We start from the raw sequence: 22042 nt of genomic DNA, 5'->3' as shown, positions 1-22042 counted from the left end.
CAGATTGACCTTTGATCAAGATCAGGGTTTTGCAACCTTGGCACTATTCACATGTGGGGACAGATAATCCTTTGTTGGAGGTGGGAGGGCTGTTCTGTGCATTGTGGGATATTCAGCAGTCTCCTTGGCTTCTACCTGCTAGATGCCATAGTATCCCACAAGCTGTGACAACCAAAGTGTTTCCAAATATTGCCAAATATCTTCTGGGGGGCAAAAGTGGCCCCTCTTGTGAATCAGTAGCCTAGATATTTAATATCAATACACTTTTTAACTTTTCTTATATTATTCTCTCATTGCCTCAGAAATATAATACTTATCTTTATCAAAAGATGGTAATTTATATAGGGACAGAACAGTGCCTTTTATTTATTTTGTATCCTCCCTGTGTTAGGGACATAGTATGCAAACAAGACTGGTTAAAAGTTAAATCATAATGCAAATACAAGTCACACTTGAAGCAAAACTGACTCCATTCCATGATGCCCATCAAAGAACAAGGCTGTGATTATGCAGGAGAGAGGCGTGAAGGCTATCAGAGGCTTCTTGCAAAGAGTGAAAGGCATGATCCTCAGTCATTGGAGCAACCACAAACCCCACTCCACTCCTCAGATGGTAGAAGGCTCACTGACAGCCATTAAACAGAATCAACTTCTTATTGATGCCTGGCTGATTTTTCTGCCTCTTCCTTCTTCCCCACTCCTTCAACACATTACTCTGGTTCTTCTCAAAACCAAGATCAACAGAGGCATGTAGGTAAGCTCAGGGCAGAGTAGGCCAGAATTAGGAGAAAGGGCAGGGAGTAAAGCCAGTGGGTCTGGGGCCTAAAAAGCTCTCTCCCGATATTAGTTCTGTGTCTCTGCTTTCATGGCAGCCTGTGCAGTTATTTCGACTCTTCTGGAAATCTGAAGATGGATAGGATAGGTCCACCTTCCAAGAGGAATCAACTCCACTTTAAGTCTTTCATTTGAAACCAAGATAGCTGTAATATAATCGAGTCTACAAATGAAAATGTAGGAACAGCCCAAATGGAAGATGTTCCAAAGGAGTAACCTCCAGATTTATGGCTAGAGTGTGGCTGTAATTAATTCCTTCTCTCCTTTTGGCCAGGAGTAAACTTTTCTTCTCCTCCAATTCTTTTCTCCTCTTCCTCTGTTTGTAAATCTTAGAGAGAAACAGCAGCAGCAACTCTCAGAGATCAAAGTTTTAGCAGGCAACAAAGACCTCTGAGGAGTCTGTTGCCATGGGAACTCTCTGAGCTGAAGCCCTTCTAATCGGCAAATCTCCTTGGTTAGCAGCAGGGGCTGGAAGCCAGGAAGAGAAGGGGGAGGGGGAGTCTTGGCAACAAGTAATCTTTCTAAATAGCCAGAACTAATGGGAGGGGGGTGGGTAGTACAACAGGATTCAAATTGAGGCAGCGCTGACAGAGGGGTGTGTGCCTGAATATTTCTGCACAGCCATAGAAACAGATTCCTATCAAAAATCCCTAAAGTGGATCACTAGTTCAGAGATGTCCCTCCCTAGAATTCCCTGATTTCTCATTATGTTCTTAATGGCTTTTTAATGCTAGTAGGCCAAAAAGTTGATTTTAGACCAGAATAACAATTTCAGAGTCTTTTCCAATGAGTCAACTCTTCGCATGAGGTGGCCAAAGTACTGGAGTTTCAGCTTTAGCATCATTCCTTCCAAAGAAATCCCAGGGCTGATCTCCTTCAGAATGGACTGAGTGGATCTCCTTGCAGTCCAAGGGACTCTCAGGAATCTTCTCCAGCACCACAGTTCAAAAGCATCAATTCTTTGGCACTCAGCTTTCTTCACAGTCCAACTCTCACATCCATACAGGACCACTGGAAAAACCATAGCTTTGACTAGACAGACCTTTGTTGGCAAAGTAATGTCTCTGCTTTTGAATATGCTATCTAGGTTGGTCATAACTTTTCTTCCAAGGAGTAAGCGTCTTTTAATTTCATGGCTGCAGTCACCATCTGCAGTGATTTGGGAGCCCAAAAAAAATAGTCTGTTTCCACTGTTTCCCCATCTATTTCCCATGAAGTGATGGGACCAGATGCCATGATCTTCGTTTTCTGAATGTTGAGTTTTAAGCCAACTTTTTCACTCTCCTCTTTCACCTTCATCAAGAGGCTTTTAAGTTCCTCTTCACTTTCTGCCATAAGGGATTGGGGCAGGAGGAGAAGGGGACAACAGAGGATGAGATGGCTGGATGGCATCACCGACTCAATGGACGTGAGTCTGAGTGAACTCCGGGAGTTGGTGATGGACAGGGAGGCCTGGCATGCTGTGATTCATGGAGTCGCAAAGAGTCGGACACGACTGTGTGACTGAACTGAACTGAACTGAACAATTTCAGGCACAGTATTGTGAATAATTTGATTTTTAAAAAATTTAATGCATGCCTGTTTCTCCACCTCTTGTCAAGGTAATATAAATGAGGATAAATCACAGGAGGAGATGGAAGGAAAAATAGAAGCATGACAGGAAAACATAGGTAATTCTGCTGCATTACCTTCACAGGAAAGAAGCAATTCCAACTTAGTGCCTACTCACAAGGACCTGCTGGGAGCAAGCCTATTTCTGGCCTCCTGGAATAGCATTGCATTTGGCCTAAAAAGAAGCAGAAATTGATGAATTCCACAAAATATTAACAGTGTGTGTTTTTGCCTGCCTGGCATTCTTTTCTTCTTCATTTGGAAACAAATGTCCAATTTCTCTTTATGAAGCTACTCCCTTTCCCTTCAATTCATATGGTTCATTTGGGGCTGGTGGTACCCTATGTTCCTCCCAGAATGCACAGCCCACCCCCAACAATAGGACTTTTGCCACACTATGGAGAGAGGCAGTTTATCCTCCTGAGATCAAAGGTGTTAAAGATCTGCTAGGGGTCACATTTGGAGACAGCGTGCTGGAGAATGAATCTAACACAGAGGAGATGGCGATATTTAAAACATAATCTGAACACTGGAACTCAACCATGCTTGAAGTTAGGAATACCCTTGGACTTACTGGTTACAGTAAAGAGTCTGCCTGCAGTGCTGGAGACCCCGGTTTGATCCCTGGGTCAGGAAGATCCCGTGGAGAAGGAAACAGCAACCCACTCCAGTATTCTTGCCTGGAGAATCTCATGGATGGAAGAGCCTGGCAGGCTACAGTCCATGGGGTCGCAAAGAGTCGGACACGACTGAGCAACTTCACTTTCACTTTACTGGTTACCTAAGCCAAAAAGTTCCCCTAAGCCAGTTTGAGAATCTGTCCCTTGCAATTAAAAGAGTTCTGAAGAACACAATAGTTAGCTCTGAGTGGTGAATTTTTTAAAAGAGATTTTCTTCTCGTGTTTTCTGTTTTGTTTGGTTTTTATAATACAGAGGTATCACTTTTCCTAAAATAGAAGCAGTATTAAACAAAACAGGAGAACAGTATTTGGGCATCCCCTATATAGAGAGTTAATTCTGCAATTTGTGGATATTTTAGATAAAGTCAAAATTATAGAAAGGATGCTAAAGCCATCTTGTTTATCCTGATAACCTGGACAAGAGAACCTGTTCCATGCTGAAACATGCTCATGAAACAGGCTCATGTCGTTATTCTTTTCTCAGTCCAGAGGCACAAGTGTTCATTGCGCCATATTTTTACTGGGGCCCTTTCCCTCCTTTTTTCTTTTGGCCCTTAGAAAACAAGCTATCACATGAGACATCAGAGAGAAGGGGTCAGGCCCTTACCTTGTGCATAGAAAGAAATAAGAACAAGGCGAGCTGCCTTTAGATTTTAAAATAGCAACTTCCCTACTTGAGCCTTCCTGAATGGTGAAGTCCTTTTCCTGCCAGCTGGAGTTGCCCGGGGGAACTTTATTCCTATCCAAACAGTGGCATGGTTCCAGGTTATAAACAGATTGTTCCTGATCCTAGACCTATGTCTAATCTCAGGGTGGCAGATTTTCTGGACACTTCCACCTTCTGTAACTGTCTGCTGGCATGGCTCTATGACCCCAAACATCTATCTAAATATTTCTAAGGTACCTGTCACTATCATCTCAGAGCACCCTAAACACCACGAGCATTTCTTCAGAATGACTCTACCTTCTGAATCATCAAAAAGAGATTTAAAAGTGTTCAGTATAGTGTTCGAGTTTAATGGTGAATCAGTGGTTATCCTCACATTTCTCTAAATCACATCTTTGGATATTTCTGAACCTCTGAAAGAAGCATCAGCTGCAATTCATAGATAGTTCAGATGTATGGGGAAAAGAAGGTAGGTCATAATCAGTGGGGAGGTAAGCAGTATAGACAAGGACAACTATGTCTTTGAAGTGAGGTTAATGATTATAGGCAGTTTCACGGAGAAATGAAATGAAGTACTAAAGCAAATGTGGGCCAAGTAAAAACCATTACCTAAAGCAGCAGTTACATTTTTGAAAACATGATTGATGCCAGGGAGCATTCTATAGCTTCGTAATATAGACAGGTTGTGTGGTATTGTGGCTTCAACCGTACTTCCTGGTGGTTCTATCACTAGGAAAAATTTAAATACCTAGATAAAGAATCATGACCAATGAGATTAAATTATGTTATATCTCACTTGAGACTGTAAACATTTATTGTATTAACACTTCATAAGTCAACAAATACATACTCAGCATTGACTAATATTTAAGAGGTACAAAGTAAGTATTAGTTACAGATTCTGCCCATTTGTCATTTAAAAAAACATTCACTTAAACTTCTTTATTCTAGAAACTCTGCAAACCAATGCAAATAGATGAATGAGAACTGGCCCTGGCCATTGAAGAGCTCACGTTCCAGTGCTACTGAGAAGGGTCCAGTGTTGTAAGGGAAATTAAGACAAGTATACACGCAGTACCAGGGTCACCACTCACATGAAGTCAAACTAGAATATAAGACTGAAAAGCTTCTGTCCTTTGGCCCTTTTCACTTTATATAATCTTTTTGGGTGACTCATCTATTCTTTCACGGTTGTGACTATCATTCATGACTCTCAAATCTATTATCTCTAATCCCTGTTTTTCCACTGAATTCCAGACCATATTTCTAATTGTCATCAAGACACCTCACATTCCATGTATTAAGAACCAAATTCATTTTCTGGCCTCTCCAACCTGGTTTCCAATCTGTAGCCTCTCTCTTGGTTGACAGAACAGTTGGCTCCCCAGTTAACTATAAACCACGGTGTCCTTTTGACTCATCCCTGTATCTCAATATCCACCACTTCCCTCTCAGAAATGTTTCCATGCTGTCTGTTCTCAGTTCATTACTCTGGTTCAGAATCTCATGCCCTTTCACCCATGCTGCTGCAGTACCCCATAACCAACCCCTCTGTTCTAGTACTCCTCTCTAATGTATTGTCTACCCTGCTACTACTATTCTGATCCTCAAATCTAATTTCATTCCTCTGTGATGGCTTCTTCACTGGCTCCTCTAAGTCTTCAAATGGAACACAAAGTTCTTAGTCTGACATATAAGACACTTGATAATCTTGCTCCATTAACTTTTCCAACGTTACCTTTGTGCGTATAATGAAAACAACAAATTCTCCTTAACTTTGCCTCTGGTTTATCCCTTTAACTAACTCCCTTACTAATTGGTCATCTGAAATTCTACAGTTTTCTATTCCTCACGCTGTGATTATCCTCTAAGAAGAGCTCGTTTCAGTTCCTACAAGCCTCCATCAAGTTTATTCTTATTCTTGTGGAATCAGTTCTTTTAACACTGACCTACCACAAAAGACCACAGTGCATTCCCTCTGGCTTCCTTTTGAGTGAATGCTATCCTGTATGTTCTTGTAACCAACTTGTAACCCTTTTATCTCTGTCATGAGGACTAAATTACCAGGAAGTCATTTTCTCCCTTTATCAGAGTAGTCACATCACTCATATTCATCTACTTTTTAAAACCAATAATTTTAAATTTGAAATAAAGCTCAAAAATAAGTGAGTTGAACACCTTTTACTATAAATACCTGATACAATAACTCAAAAGAAATTTTCCACCTTCTTAAGGACATAGAAATTAATACTTCTAAGAACACTGCATCTTCAGATGCCTCTCCGATTGTTAACAGTTCTTTCTTTATCCTGAGACAGACTCCTTCCCTTTGTAACTTCCACTCCTGACTCTAGTTTTACCTAGCTACAATGGGTAAGTTTCCAATCCTCCTACACAATTTCACTCCAGATATCTGGAGAGGCTTCCCATGCTCCCTTTCCCAAGACCGAATCCTCCCAGTTCCTCCAACTATTCCTCATAGTAAGTTCGGTGACCACAAGTGGCTCATGACGGTTGTAGTCAGCAAACTGTGGACCATTATCTTCCTACCGAGGTCTTTATCTCCTAGAGGTTGACTTCAGAAACAGGTTGCTCTCTTGGTCTCACATAAAAAGAATACCTCATGAACAGGCCTGCAGGATATAACCACTAAATATTTAGAATTTTAAAAACTGTGACAATATTTTGAAAAATTCCATAATGGGGTGTCAAGACCAAGAAGACTCAGAATGTTGCATTTGGAAAGTAAATATCACATTCAGGAAATTCTCCTAGATTTCAAACTAACACCTTTAATTAACTAACACAACCAGTGTTGCCCTAAAAAGTTTACATGGCAAATTTACCGTGCTTTGAACATTTCTAATTAATGCGGGATACAGGCTTCCCCAGTGGCTCAGTGGAAAAGAATCTGCCTGCAATGCAGGAGACGCAGTAGGAGTCACGGGTTTGATCCCTGGGTCGGGAAGATCCCCGGGAGAAGGAAAGGGCAACAGACTGCGGTATTCTTCTCTGGGAAATTTCATGGGCAGAGGAGCCTGGTAGGCTACGGTCCCTGGGGTTGAAAAAGAGTCAGACACAACTTAGCAACTAAACAACAACAATAGCAGAATTATGTGTTTCTCCTCCCTAAGAACTCCACTGTGTATCTGTTTATCTCACAAATGTGCTGCTTCTATCTGATTTGCAGCATCCACATTTGGCCTTTCTGATCCCTTTTTAGGATAACACTAATTTTTCTTATCTTTTCTCCCATCATTGCTGACCCTTTTCATCTGAGCCTTCCTTTCACCTCCCTGTTGGTCCTGAGGATAGCATCTTTGCCCAAGTTACTCTGTATGTTTCAATCCAGAGGAATGCCCTTCATATACTTCAGCACATCCTCTAATGACAAGGCTTTCACTCTATTTATTTCCCCACATTTGCAGGACGGGGACCAAATTATTTCAAGTGGTTTTTACCTGGCCTCCTTTTCCTGCACAGGTAATTACTTTGCTGCAAACGGTTGCACTGGTCAAATAACTTGTGTTCACAATCAGCTAATTGCAGGCTCAATGAGCCACTTGTTCCTTCAAACTTAACCATTAGAGTTGTGTTATCAGGCAGACATTTATCTTTTTATTTCCTACAGATTTACAGAGTCACACAGATCCTAAATCTAACTGCTCTGTAGTCTTTTATAATGTCAATATAAACCTTTTACATTTTTATTTCCTTTTGAATGTATGTCGTATTTCCCATTCTTTTACAGATCACAGCAGTTTTTCATTGCAGCATGCCAGGCTCCTCTGTCCTTCACTATCTCCCAGGATTTGCTCCAATTCATGTGCTTTGAGTCAGTGATGTTACCTAATCATCTCATCCTCTGCTGCCCCCTTCTCCTCTTGCCTTCAATCTTTCCCAGCATAAGGGTCTCTTCCCATGACTTGGCTCTTCACATCAGGTGGCCAAAGTATTGGAGTTTCAGCTTCAGCATCAGTCCTTCTAATGAATATTCAGGGTCGATTTCCTTTAGGATTGACTGATTTGATCTCCTTTCAGTCCAAGGGGCTCTCAAGAGTTTTCTCCAGCACCACAATTTGAAAGCATCAATTCATTGATTATTATTAAAGGGTTAATACTTAATAAATATTTACCTTAGTCCATTTTGTAAACCGTAAAATTAAGGCAACAGTAAACCTTATTTGCCAATCATGATAGAATAAAACTAAAAATCCTAAGTAGAAAATTCCATTTTCTCCCTGGGCACTGAATTTCTCACAGGGGGTAAAAATTAACCTTTAATTTTATTTGCCTCTAAAAGAAAGCACCTTATTTGTGCCCCCACATTGTTATCACCTGGTTTCTTAGAGGCTACAAAAAAAGTAATTTCTTTTGAAAATGGCTTCAAGGATGTACATTGTATCCTACAGTTAATGTTTCTTTTCTTAATTTCTGCATATTTTATTCCAATTTTCTTGTTCAAGTAACATTTATAGAGCATGAAATATGTGCTCAGTTCTTCAGTTTCATACAAGGAGGTCATCTGCCACTGACATTCTTCTAATCCACCAAAGAGAAAAGTAGCCAAAAGTAATGAGTTTTCATTTATGAGGGAATTAATATTAATAAGGATTAGATTATATTTGCTTTGAGACTAATTCAGGCACTTTTAGCTTTCAAGAAATTTGCCCTCCAATTAAACACTAGTAGGTCTACCCCAGAGCTCTTTTCACTGGGTACCTTTTATTATTAAAAGTGCACAGCCATCTTTCCTTAGGATTGCCTTAAGGGGAGATAACTGAATGGGAAAAGATTCCCAAAGGCCTCAGGAGATCCTAACACACCAGTGAATTCCTGTCTCTACCCTGCTTCAAAGGCATCTGGCATTTTCCTCACTAGTAGCATATGTAAAGAATAAGCAGAAATAATTCAGGGTTAAAGGTACAAGTGGAAAGGAGGAGAAAAAAACTAAGAAAGCAGAAGAAACATTTAGGCAATGCGAAAAAGGGGATCATAGCAGCCAAGAAACAAAATATAACAAATACTCATTAAAGACCATATTCTGAAATCAGTTTGTGCACCAAAGATAAAGCCTGTGTGTGCAACCTACTGATACACGCAGGGAGAAGTGAGAAGAAGGAGCAGTGCAAGCAGTCTAAGATGAAAATATCGCTGAGGACCGTCACCTACCCAGCACCAGTACTTCCACGGAGTCCTCATTCTTGCCCTCCAGGTCATCAGGGGTGGTGATGATACAGTAGTACAGTCCGCTGTCTCCCCACATGAGTTTTCCAATTTGAAGATCTGCATCTGTTATCACAAAGAGAAGGACCTGGTTCTAAATTCTGTCCTTTGAAGAAAACACTGAACAACAGAGGGTGGGTGGAAGTGAGGTGCTTCTGGGTGTCTGCAGTGTTCTATTTTTCAACCTAAATGGTAGCTGACGTGACGTTTGCCTTACTGAAAACAAACTAACAAAACAATCATAAAAACTAGCATCCCTAAGGTGAGAGAATTCACACCCAGAAACTAGTCTAGTTGCAGGCTGGTTTCAGGAATAGAACACTTGCTTTCAACCAGGCTTACAGAGGCCTCTGAAAGCCAAGTAAATTCCAGAATTAACCTGGACTCCTGGAAATGAGCTGAGTTCACAGGAAGTGAAAAGTGTTAGTCACTCAGCCATATCTGACTCTTTGCAACCCCATAGACTGTTAGCCTGCCAGGCTCTTCTGTCCATGGGATTTTCCAGGCAAGAATACTGGAGAGGATTGCCATTTCCTTCTCCAGGGGATCTCCCCAACCCAGAAATGGAAACCGGGTTTCCTGCATTGCAGGCAGAGTCTTTACCGTCTGAGCCACCAGGGAAGCCCAAGACGGGTTCACAGGAGTTCTTCAAAATTCCAATAATCAAGTAGGTCATACCAGACTTTGGACCTTTTCTTGTCCAAAGCTTTAGAGACCAGGAGAAAAAGTGGAACGGATGCAAAACTGCCTGGGACTTGGGCCATGAAGTGACCTGGCTCTGCACTTACACACATGCATCCCTTTTCCCAGCAGAGAACTTCTAGGGAAGTTTACTTTCTGAGTTAAGGGCAATAAAGCCTGGTGTCAAGCTGTAAAGTATTTGACTGAGAAAGATTTCACTAGAACCCATTTCAATTCAGTGCTGATAATACATTTATTATCAGACTAAAAGTCAAGCTCATGAAAGCTTCTTGATGCTATCATCTCCCATAAAATCAAACCCTTGAGAGACTGAAAGGGTGCACAGCTGACACCCTCTTGCACCTGTGAAGAATGAAACCAACCTCCCTCCCATTCCTTAAAAACAGAGGCATTATTACCGTGAACAATCGTGATCTCTCTGCCCCTGTAGAAATCTCCCAGGGTCACAGTCGAGCCCTGTTTAGAAGCCACCACTCGAACAGTCCTCCTGCTGTCTAAGCAATCCAAGTAAGGGTCCCATTCCAGGTTTCTTTTACTGAGAGACTGGGTCCGTGGAGATGACATGCCCAGGGATTCCCCCATGCGATCCTGGCAATAGGACTTGAACTTCCACTGGACGACGGCCGGCTGATGGGAGGATGTAGAGAAGCGGCAGTGGAGCACAGTGGGCTGGAAGAGCATGGCCACCTTCTTCTTGTCGGGCACTGTAACCTGAAGGCCTTCAGCCATGGCTGCAAAACAGAATGAAGATGTCCAAACAGTATCTGTGTCCTGGACCTCACCTCACACTACACAGGCACGCCTTTCTGCCTTAGCTCCCTAACCTGTCCCTCACCTTGTTTTTTCCATCACAATGAAGAACATCAATATCTACGTGGTTGCCCTGTCCAGAATCTGCTCTCATTCCTAATACCCAGTTGGTCACAAAGTCATGTCAACGTGACCTCTTAACATCTTTAATATTTCCATCCCCCTCTTTAACCCCACTACCAGTGCTTCCGTGTATGTTCTTCTCATTTTTTGCCTATAATTTTGCAATAATCTCTTGTCTGGTCTCTCCACCTGCAGTTGCCCACATGTATCCATCCTCCTTGCTATAATTTCAGGTTATCTTTTTAAATCTGACTGTTATGGCTCTCCTTCTTAAAATCCTTCACTCATCCTCCATGGCCTTTAGAACAAAACCCAAAGTTCTCAGCAAGGCGTTTAAGGTGCTTCATCATCTAATTCCTCCTCAGCCTCACTTCTTGCAGCACCTCTGTTTGAGCATCAACCTCAGAGGACAGCAAACTAACAGTTTCCCTAAGTGGGATGTTCTATATCACACCTCTAGATCTTGGCACATCATGTTTCTTGTTTATGGCAAGCTTTTTCCTCACTTATCTTCCTGGGAAACTCATTTTCATCTTTTAAAACCCAGTTCAGAGGCTTCTTGTCAAGCCTTCTCTGACCAGTCAATCTATGTATCACTTCCTCCTTTGCACCATAGTGTCCCTAGCATTCCCCGCCAGACATTTACTATAATTTTGCAAGTTCTTTTCACACCATCAGACTTGTCGGGTCAACTAAGTAACGTGTCTTATTTAGCTGTCCTGGCTCCTGAAGCCCATAGACACTAAACTATTTGATAAATGAGGAAAATGAATCCAGGAAGTATGAATTTAGGAGAAAGTGACTTCCCTTCTAGCTGGTGACCAAGCAAAGGAGACAGAGATTAAGGGGGAAAGAAGGCTTTGAGAGAAATGGGAGAATTTCAGATCAAAAGCAGTAGACCAAGTTCAAAAGCTTTGAAGGCGATCCAAAAAGAGGTGGGGGGAGACTAGAAAGCAGATGAGAAGTTTAAGTGTTAAAAAGATCAATTTGAAGCTTGGTGTCCAAGAAAGAGAGGGAAGTTTCCATGAATGAAAGCCCAGGGGAGTGTTTGAGAGGCAAAGGGCTTCTATGAACTCAATGGTAAGGTCTAGAAACTCCAGACAAAGAGAACACAACTTCTTCAGGTTACTGGGAGAGTTAAGAGTTTCTAGCTTGATCTAATTCTGCTTTGAAACAGAAGCAGAATCATGATGAGAAGCAAAAAAAGGAATATGAATAAAAAGACAGGATAAAGAGGTCCAGAGTTGAAACCAGGAGGCTGCCAAGCCATCTTCAGGTAGCTTGAGGCAAAGAGTTTCACCCTAGAATTGCAGATGGACTTCAGAGGCAGGAGGACTAGTTTCCTAGGGGGGCCTACTATCCTTCATTACTGCCCATGGTCACGATGACAGCCCACAAAGCAAACTCACTCTCACAACTCGAATATGCATTTATTCATGACTCTTCATAGAGTCACGAATAATAGCTTTATAGCTCGCTCAACAAGGGCAAGATACCACATTTGTACTCACTTCTGATTTCCAGACTAGTGACTCTCCCCCATGAAAGCACTGTGAAAACTAGGTTTTAATTCCTGTTAGGAAGAAAAGGTTTTCATCCTATGGAATTGGGAAGTGAATACAGCAGAGTATTTAAGATTTAGTATTTTGAACCTTAAGTGCTGGATAGCTACAATAAATAAAGGAATGGGCAAGTAAATGAATGAATATTAATATGAAAATTTCTAGGACTTCACAAATTTCTAAGACTTCACATTTATGTTTAGATGACATAAACAGCATAGTATAATAAAAGAGCATTGGCATCAAAGAGATAAGGCTTTGAATCTCATCTGGCTACACACTAATGGTAAGGCCTAAATGAAGCCTCTTAAGCAACCTTCACCTGTAAAATGAGCCTCATATTCCTTAACTCAACAGAGTTGTTAAACCTTCTCTCTCTGGGTGCCTGCAGAGAGAGGACTCTTTAAGAGCACCTTGACCATGACCCATAGATGGTACATCTCAAATGGGAACCCTCCCTTACCTTTCCTGCCTTTGCCCTTGACTCCCATTCAGAGGCTCTTGAATCTTGATGACCATTCATCACCAAAAGGTTTGATTATAGCCAGAGTATGTAGATCAGTGCCAGCGAGGGGCAGATAATTCCCATCTGGAAGCTCAGAAAAGAACCTCCTAGGCTCTGCTGCTTCCCTCCACCACCCTCAAATGCTGGTGTCACTGATTCTGTTCTTCCCAACTCACACATCTAGAATCTAGATGACAAAGACTTGTGTGTTATTGTTGTTGTTTTCCTATAGTTTCTCCTTGAATTCTATTGCATTAATTTTTAACCTTGTAATTCTTCAAATCCTTATTCACAGTCTGATTTTCCAGGTAACAAAATGGGACAGAGAGGTGAAATGACTTCAGTGAGCAGTTGCTGAGGCTGGATGACCAGTCACAGGTATTGACCAATCACAATGCTGGCTGCTGACCAACCACCTTTCTTCTCTGCTACCTATTCAGGCTCTACTTGGGAAATGAAATATTTCCTAGCCCTTCCAGGATAAATGAAACTAGCAAAGGAGGCAGGTGCAACACAAAAAGTGTTGGGGGAAGGGTTGTTTAAGTATAGGGTTTTCTTCGTTAGATGATTACTAAGGATAACCTCCTTCTCAGCTCTATTCTCTGTTAATGAGACTAGACACTTGACCAAGCCATGGGACACCATTAATTATTGTTTTTTAAAATCGTGGACTCCCTTAATTATTAATAGAGGTTAGTCAACTCAGTTTCTTCTATGACATACACATAAGCTCATGTTCCAAAGAATAAAGACTATGTTTTCAGGAACATTTACCTCTTTATAGCATGATAGTTAAAGGCATGGATTTTAGAGGGAGTTCTCATTTAAAATCCAAGTCTTACCACTTCCTAACTGCATGACTTGCAGTAGATTACTCCTCTTAGGAGTTTCGGTTTCCTTACTGGTAAAACCAGAATAACTAACTATTTTGTGGAGCTGTTTGAGGGTTAAATAAGATTTTATCCTAAGCATTTAGGATAATGCTGATGTAAAGTAAGCACTCAATAAATGTAGTTGTTGCTGCTGCTGTCAATAACAATCTGTTGATTTCTGTAAAGCCATATAACCTAGAGCTGCTGCTGCTGCTGCTAAGTCGCTTCAGTCATGTCTGACTCTGTGCGACCCCATAGACGGCAGCCCAACAGGCTCCCCTGTCCCTGGGATTCTCCAGGCAAGAACACTGGAGTGGGTTGCCATTTTCTTCTCCAATGCATGAAAGTGAAAAGTGAAAGGGAAGTCGCTCAGTCGTGTCCAACCCTCAGCAACCCCATGGACTGCAGCCTTCCGGGCTCCTCCGTCCATGGGATTTTCCAGGCAAGAGTACTGGTGTGGGGTGCCATTGCCTTCTTCTAATCTAGAGCTAGGTGAGCACAAAGGTGTGAGTTATAGGGCAGAATGGGCAGAAACTGCAAAGGAATAGTATTGCAGACTGGGTAATTCGGTATCAAACAATGACTGGGTGCACAGCACAGTCACATCCATAGCTCCCAGCAGTTGGAAACAGAGCGTACCCCTGAGTGTGTGCACATACATAGACATGTATACATATGCAGGGACAATGAAAATCCTGGGAATCTAAGCTCGGGATACATCTGGATAGCTGGAAAGGCCAGAACTAGGAATTTCAAGTAAATGTCAGTTTATTGAACATTTGAGGACCAGAGTGAAGAGTTAGAAAGCTAAAGAAGCCAATCCCTGCATTAGCTCTAGGAGCTTCCAAACTGTAGGATACACGGCACCCAGGTCCCAAGCCTGTCCTGGCCAGCCCTGTTAGATGCCCCATTCCCACCAGAAGGCGAGGCCTAGAACTGCTCTTCTGGCCCTAACCCTGGGTTCTGGGTGAGGGCTGCGATTCCCACACCCACTGAGCCACGTCTTTCCCTCAGTCCTTGCTTATATTAGGCTGTGTTTCCACCTGGCTTGCAATCCACTGGGACCAAAGGCTTGTCCCGAGATCCAGCCCTGCTTGCTTGGGCCCTGATATAAGGTCCTTCTCCTGAGAACTAGGTTTTGTTTCCAATATACTCACACACGACTGATCTATATCTGAAACTGTAAAGTGCTATTCACTCAACTTCAAAAAACACCACTCATGGAATCCTGACTCCTGTGCCAGATCAGGCCCCTCAGGGTCACAGCAAGTCTGGATGAGGACCAAGACTGACAGTCTCCTGTGGACACTGAGGTTTGGCCTGGGAACACCCTCCCTCTGACTCTAGTTCCCAAGAGATCTGCCCTGGGGCTAGGTTAGTGTCCTGAACTTGAGTGCCACCTCTTATAGATTTTTTTTTTCCTATGTCACCACCTGTCAGATGTCAAAAACCTAGTACTTCTTATGCTGGTCTATACAGACTAATAAGAACATCTTTGAATGCCAGGTAAATAAACTGAAATGTTTCAGCCATTTTGTAATGTTCACCTGTGCATTTGATCTAAGAAATCTTATTCTCCCATGTTTCTAACTACCAGTTTGCCTCAGACCCTCAACTTTATGAAACCTCATCTGCATGTTTAACAGATACTTCAAATTAAACAGGATTTCCCTGGTGGCTCAGACAGTAAAGCTTCTGCCTTCAATGTAGGAGACCCGGGTTCAATCCCTGGGTCAGGAGGATCTCCTGGAGAAGAAAATGGCAACCCACTCCAGTACTCTTGCCTGGAGAATCCCATGGACGGAGGAGCTTGGTAGGCTACAGTCCATGGGGTCACAAAGAGTCTGACATGACCGAGCGACTTCACTTTCTTTATTCCAATTAAACATACATCACTTTCTCTTTTCCCACCTCAACTCTTGCTCATAGACTGGTCTTCCTTGTCTCCCTAGCTCTTTTGCCAATGCAGCCCTTGTTCTGTGCCTGCACATAGAAATTAAAGCTTTGATCATTTCCTCTTTGTCTCTACCCACTTTCAGTGGTCACTAATTCCAAATCTTTCTCCAATTTGACTCTTCTCTATTCCTACGGTCATTCCTAGTGGGAATAAATCAGGTAGAAAATGTGTTAAGTGTCATTCATGTAGTAGCTTAATTCTCTCAAAAAATCCTATAAGGTAGATATTATCATTACATCCATTTTATAGATGAAGAAACTGATTCTCAGAGAATGTATGTATCTTGCCTAACACATGAGGGTTAGCAAGTGACAGATTTGAAGCTAGGCTTTTACTGTTCTTTAGTCATTAAGTTGTGTTTGACACTTTTGCAACGCCATGGGCTATAGCCTATGAGGCTCCTCTGGCCATGCAATTTCTCAGACAAGAATACTTGAGTGGGTTGCCATTTCCTTCTCCAGGGAATCTTCCCAACCCAGGGATCAAACCTGGGGCTCCTGCATTGGCAGGTGTATTCTTTACCACTGAGCCACCAGAGAAGCCCAGACCTAGACTGGGGCCAAAACTCTTACTATCACTTTACACAAGTCCTCATTACCTTCCTGGTTCTATAATAGCCTCTTCTGTGGTCTCCCTACTTCCAGCCCGGTGCACTCTCCACATTTTTTATATCTAGAATATTCTTTCAGAAAAGACAGTCTCCTGTTTTAAGGCTCAAAAGATTCCCCAATCCTTCCAGGATAAGGTCCAAATGCCTTGACATGGCATGTAAGATTTTCTCCATGATTTGGCCCCACAGATGTTCCAGGCATACTAAGATGTTTTCCATTCTTTTATTATAAACGTGTTATTTGCCCAGCTGGGGAAACATCAGGACATGTAGCTGAGGAGTTTCTGGGAGGCAGACAGGGAGAAGCACTGAGTGTAGGTCATGCACACACATGAGAAGCAGATGCTGGCACAATGGGAAGGCTGGGACTCGGAATCTGGGCGCTGGTGACACCAGAAAGGATTTGTGTTTTGAAGCTCTTATAAAGACGTTAACAGAGGTATGGGAAGAATCCATGTTTCACTCTACAAAATAAAACAAGGATCCCCCCAAACTGGAAGGAGACTGCTTAGAGAAGACGACAAAAGACAGAAAAAGGAGGTAAGTCAAATAAGGGATCATACTATATAGAACACATCTGTAAAAATTAGGATTCCTGACCAAAAGAAGCACCAGATGATATTGAAGACTGAAGATTATAGGTGGTTTTCTCTATTTGCAAAAGGAGTCATCATTCTTGGATCATCAGACCATTCTTCCAGTTTATACTGTGCCCCTGATCTTCAGGAAAACTGCCCTTGACTATCTAGCTCAAATTCATTCAAAAACATGTTTTAAAATACAGTGTTAAGTTCTGGGGAAATAAATTTAAAAGACCATCTTCTGGTCTTGAAAAATTCAATATAAACTGAATTTTATATATTGAACCAATATAAATTGGTTTCTAACTCTAAGGTCCCTGAGGGCAAGGACTAGGATTTGGTGGATTTCAGTTCAGCTCAGTTGCTCAGTTGTGTCCAATTCTTTGCGACCCCATGGACTGCAGCACGCCAGGCTTCCCTGTCCATCACTAACTCCCAGTGTTTATTCAAACTCATGTACACCGAGTCGGTGATGCCATCAAACCATCTCATCCTCTGTTGTCCCCTTCTCCTCTCACCTTCAATCTTTCCCAGCATCACAATCTTTTCCAAAGAGTTAGTTCTTTGCATCAGGTGGCCTAAGTATTGGGAGTTACAGTTTCAGCATCAGTCCTGCCAGTGAATATTCAGGACTGATCTCCCTTAGGATGGACTGGTTAAATCTCCTTGCAGTCCAAGGGACTCTTAAGAGTCTTTTCCAACACCACAGTTCAAAAGCATCAATTCTTCGGTGTTAAGCTTTCTCTAAAGTCCAACTCTCACATCCATACATGACTAGATGGAATACCATAGCTTTGACTAGATGCACTTTTGTTGGCAAAGTAATATCTCTACTTTTTAATATGCTGTCTAGGTTGGTCATAACTTTTTTTCTAAGGAGCAAGCATCTTTTAACTTCATGGCTGCAGTCACCATCTGCAGTGATTTTGGAGCCCAGGAAAATAAAGTCTGTCACTGCTTCCACTGCTTCCCCATCTATTTGCCATGAATTGATGGGACCAGATGCCATGATCCTAATTTTCTGAATGTTGTGTTTTAAGCCAACTTTTTCACTCTCCTCTTTCACTTTCATCAAGAGGCTCTTTAGTTCTTCACTTTCTGCCATAAGGGTGTTGTCATCTGCATATCTGAGGTTATTGATATTTTTCCCTGCAATCTTGAGTCCAGCTTGTGCTTCCTCCAGCCCAACATTTCTCATGATGTGCTCTGCATATAAGTTAAATAAGCAGGGTAACAATATACAGCCTTGATGTACTCCTTTCCTGATTTGGAACCAGTCTGTTGTTCCATGTCTAGTTCTAACTGTGGCTTCCTGACCTGCATCCAGATTTCTCAAGAGGCAGGTCAGGTGGTCTGGTATTCCCATCTCTTTTAGAATTTTCCACAGTTTATTGTGATCCACACAGTCAAAGGCTTTGGCATAGTCAATAAAAAAGAAGTAGATGATGTTTTTCTGGAACTCTCTTGCTTTTTTGATGATCCAGCAGATGTTGGCAATTTGACCTCTGGTTCCTCTGCCTTTTCTAAATCCAGCTTGGTGGATTTGGTTGACTATGTATCCTCATTATACAGCAAGGCCATAAAATAGAGCTGAAGCTCACAAAACGTGGAATGAATCAAAGAATGAATGAAGAAATGAATAAGTGAATCCAAAGGGTCTTTCTCAGCAGGTGGTCCTCAGTGCAGAGAATGGATTCTGATCAATAACTAGAAAAGCTGCCTAAAGGCAGAGTGATGAGTGACAGCTCAGCGCATCAGGCCCCATCTCAGCTAATCACCAGGGGTGCCTAGTTACCAGGCCAGGGAGGATCAGCTACAAGTATAGACAGTGCCTCCTTACATATGGCAAAATAAGTTCCTGCCCCAATTCTCATGTGAAAAAAAAGGAGTCTCTACATGAGGAATTGTGTTCTTGGAAGGATAACAAAAGCAGTATCTACAGCAATGCTGTTCTTATTTTAGCACTTTCTTTTTTTTCAAAGCAAGTCCCTTTTCCCCACTAGTTGTAAGCTATTCCTGCCAGCGTTTTTGAGATGCAGATCTATAAGCACAGCCACATTTTAGAGAAGTAAAGATTGCTGCTAAAGATAATGGAAAATTATTATCACCACAGACCGGCATCTTTAGGAATTGTATATCAAGCTCATCCATCCTTTAACTCTTGAAGCCCTCAGAATTGCCCATTCACCAGCATATCTTGGCTTCCAGAGCCCTGAGTTTTTCCTTCATTCAATATGACAATACATATCTCCTTTTTCCTGCCGTTAAGTTAGATCTTTAAGAAATTCATCTTTTTGTCCTCACATTTTTAACATACTGTGCCAATTTCCTATGACATTGTCTTAGGAACAACTGATAGGCGGGTTTTCTAAGTGTAAGAGATGGATAATGGGTGCTAAAGCATGTCCACTGGGTTTGCTCCAGTGTGCCCATCCCTGAGTACTGTCAGCATGGAAAACAAAGCATTTGGGGAAATTCTGACCTACAGGCTCAATTTTTAAAGACAAAACACAACGTGAACCTTTTAGCCACCGGAAGTAAAAACTATTCATCTTTTGATATAGCTGGGTTATAAAATAAAAAAGGCTTTACCAAGAATCATAGACATTCCCTTGCCTATTTTCTAAGCCTAGTTCTCCAGTTTGCTTATTGGTCCTATAGGTTAATCAATTTTCTTTCAATAAATTTCTTTCTGTCCAATTGCTTAAATTGAACAGAATCAGTTTCTCTTGTTTCCTACCACAGTACCTAATGGCTTGATACATTTTAGGGTTAGGGTGACCAGATGAACTATTTTGAGATTTCTTTTAAAAAATATTTTAAAAGTATGACAACATTCTTCCATGTTTTCTCCCCAAGGGTCCTAAAAAGCATCAGTATCTCCCCATTTCTATGGGCTAAAGTAAACACTGGCGTTACCCTTGCTCAGGTGGGCGTTGCTCATGGCCTACTTATTATTCGCTGCCTATAACTCTGGCCCTTGTGCACACAGAGCTTGCCATTCATTAAGCATATGTCCTGTGTGTCCCACTGAGCCACGCTATCCCGTTCTCTGCCACCACTGTGCAAATGAAAGCCAGAAGCACATCTCCTTTCTATTTGATTTGCTCATCTTCCAGAGATCTGAAGCAAGCTCATGGGTAATGTCTAGCTGGCTTACATGCTGTTCCAGTGTGACCAAAGCAGTACTAAAAGAGGTCAGTCTACCCTGCACGGCCCAGGAACTGTGGAAACGGTTCTGATTCAATCAGGTGGGTCAGACTCCTTGGATGGACCAGCCATTCGGGCAGAGAAAGCTCCTGTAAGAAAGCTCTTCTCCACTTCCATCAACTTGTTACCTGTATTTCTAGTTTAGATCTCTTACCCAAGCTCCAAACCCAAATATATAACTTCTTTTTCCATCCGGATGTTACACAATCACCCCAAACTCATCATTCTATAGATGGAGATGCTAACTGTCCACTTCTTTTAGAAACAGAACCTTCCAGGTTTTAATCTGGCCACCAAGACAGCCACATATTATATTTCCTAGCCTCCCTTGTAGCTAATTATGGTCATAGGACTAGATTCAGGACACAGTGAGGAGGGGTGATGTATGCGATTTCCACGTCACCTCCCGAAAAACAAACTACTTGATCCTCTGTTTTCCTTGCTTCTACTAGCTGAATAATACCTATCACTGGAGCAGTCTTGAGAGCCACATATGGGAACAGTAGACTCAGTCCCACTAGTTCTCTTCTGTTATAGGAGAGAGAAAAAAAAAACTATTTTATGTGAGTTTTAAACTATTATTAGGGTCTCTTTGTTATAGCATCTTAGGCTTACTCTAACTAATATAATGCAAAAAACTGAACCTATATCTCCCTCCCTTACAAGTTCCTCCTCCTGTATTAGTTCATGTCCATAAATGGCATCCTAGCAATCCCAAGACAGGAACCTGGAGACATCTTTGATACTCTTGTCTTTCAACTTCCACTTGCAACCAGGCCAGGATTACTTCCTCCATCTCTTGTCACTGTCTACTCCTCTCGTCGTCACTGCACCACCGGAGCTCAGAATCTCGTCATGTCTCCCTTCTCTTTCTGCAAGGGTCTTCTAGCTGGTTTTTGCTGCATGTCTGTCTATATCTAATCTACCCTCCACATTGAGGTTCAAATAATATTTCTAAAATGCACATCTGGTCATAGCACTCCTTTGCTCTCACACTTTCAAATACTCCCTGTAGGCATTCAGAAGTACAAGACTCATTTTAGATGGAGGCACCCTCTTCCATGGGGCTTTCTGCCTGCAACGCGGGAGACTCTGGTTCAATTTCTGGGTCACGAAGATCCCCTGCAGAAGGGACAGGCTACCCACTCACATTAAAAAAAAAAAAAAAAGTAAAATATTTGTACTTTCCAAAAAACATCATGTCCTCTTTTGATTCCTGGCTTTTGCACATGCTGTCTCCTCTGTACATTTCCCTTCCCTCAATCCCACTCTTCCTCTAGTAACACCAACTTATCTTTCCTGACTTCCTCAGCTATCACTTCTTATATAAAATTTCTTCTTGCTTTTACTGCAGTCATAGTACCCTAGAGAATCACATAATCTTGTCTAAGAATTTTCTATTTAGTCATCTGTCTTGGTCATTATTAATAACAACAAGCTCTCTCCTGAAGGCTTTTAAAAACTGCTACCTAGTAGGTACTCCGGAGAAGGCAATGGCAACCCACTCCAGTACTCTTGCCTGGAGAACCCCATGGACGGAGGAGCCTGGTGGGCTACAGTCCATGGGGTCGCTAAGAGTCAGACGTGACTGAGCAACTTCACTTTCACTTTTCACTTTCATGCATTGGAGAAGAAAATGGCAACCCACTCCAGTATTCTTGCCTGGAGAATCCCAGGGACAGAGGAGCCTGTTGGGCTGCCGTCATGGGGTCACACGGAGTCGGACACGACTGAAGTAACTTAGCAGCAGCAGCAGTAGGTACTCAGCACATTCAGTTGAATGATTTAACCCAGTTGATAGACTGTATTATTTGTTCCCCGTTGGTTTTCTCTCTTGACTCTTGCATTGTTCCCTGTAGGCAGAGTACACTTACCACTCCATAGACTATGGCTTGGCCAGGTGACACGTTTGGCTAATGAAATGTGAGTACATGTGCCATAAGACTTGTCCAAGCAGAAGCTTAAAAGGCATTTGTGGCATTTGGCTCTGTGCCCTCTCCCTAACCAGCCTTGAGTCCTCCACCAGGAGAATAGCATGCCCACATTGTGGCTGCTCCTTCATCCTGGGTCTTGGAATAAGAAGACATCTGGAAATGAGCCAAGTCCACCAATTCTAGCCAATTCACAGTTGACCTGCAGCTGACTGCATCTCT

The 22042-nt window shown here is 42.1% G+C and overlaps 1 protein-coding gene across 6 annotated transcripts in view; it reads right to left on the bottom strand.

Annotated features, from left to right (window-relative positions):
• ILDR2 (immunoglobulin like domain containing receptor 2) overlaps positions 1-22042 on the bottom strand; it is a 68941-nt gene that overhangs the window by 36845 nt on the left and 10054 nt on the right. For all 6 annotated transcript variants that reach the window (XR_009733202.1, XM_061399528.1, XM_061399544.1 and 3 more), the window contains exons 2-3: positions 10118-10450; positions 8964-9083 (exon numbers count right to left, since the gene is read on the bottom strand). Coding sequence is in view for 5 of the 6 variants with exons in the window: in XM_061399528.1 (XP_061255512.1) it covers positions 8964-9083; positions 10118-10450 (453 nt within the window). In the remaining variant the exon portion in view is untranslated. The remainder of the gene's footprint in view (positions 1-8963; positions 9084-10117; positions 10451-22042) is intronic.

Source organism: Bos javanicus, chromosome 3 (assembly GCF_032452875.1).
Source record: "Bos javanicus breed banteng chromosome 3, ARS-OSU_banteng_1.0, whole genome shotgun sequence".
NCBI lineage: Eukaryota > Metazoa > Chordata > Mammalia > Artiodactyla > Bovidae > Bos > Bos javanicus.
Note: the sequence above shows the minus strand (reverse complement) of the source record. Positions and strands in the feature narration are given on the sequence as shown.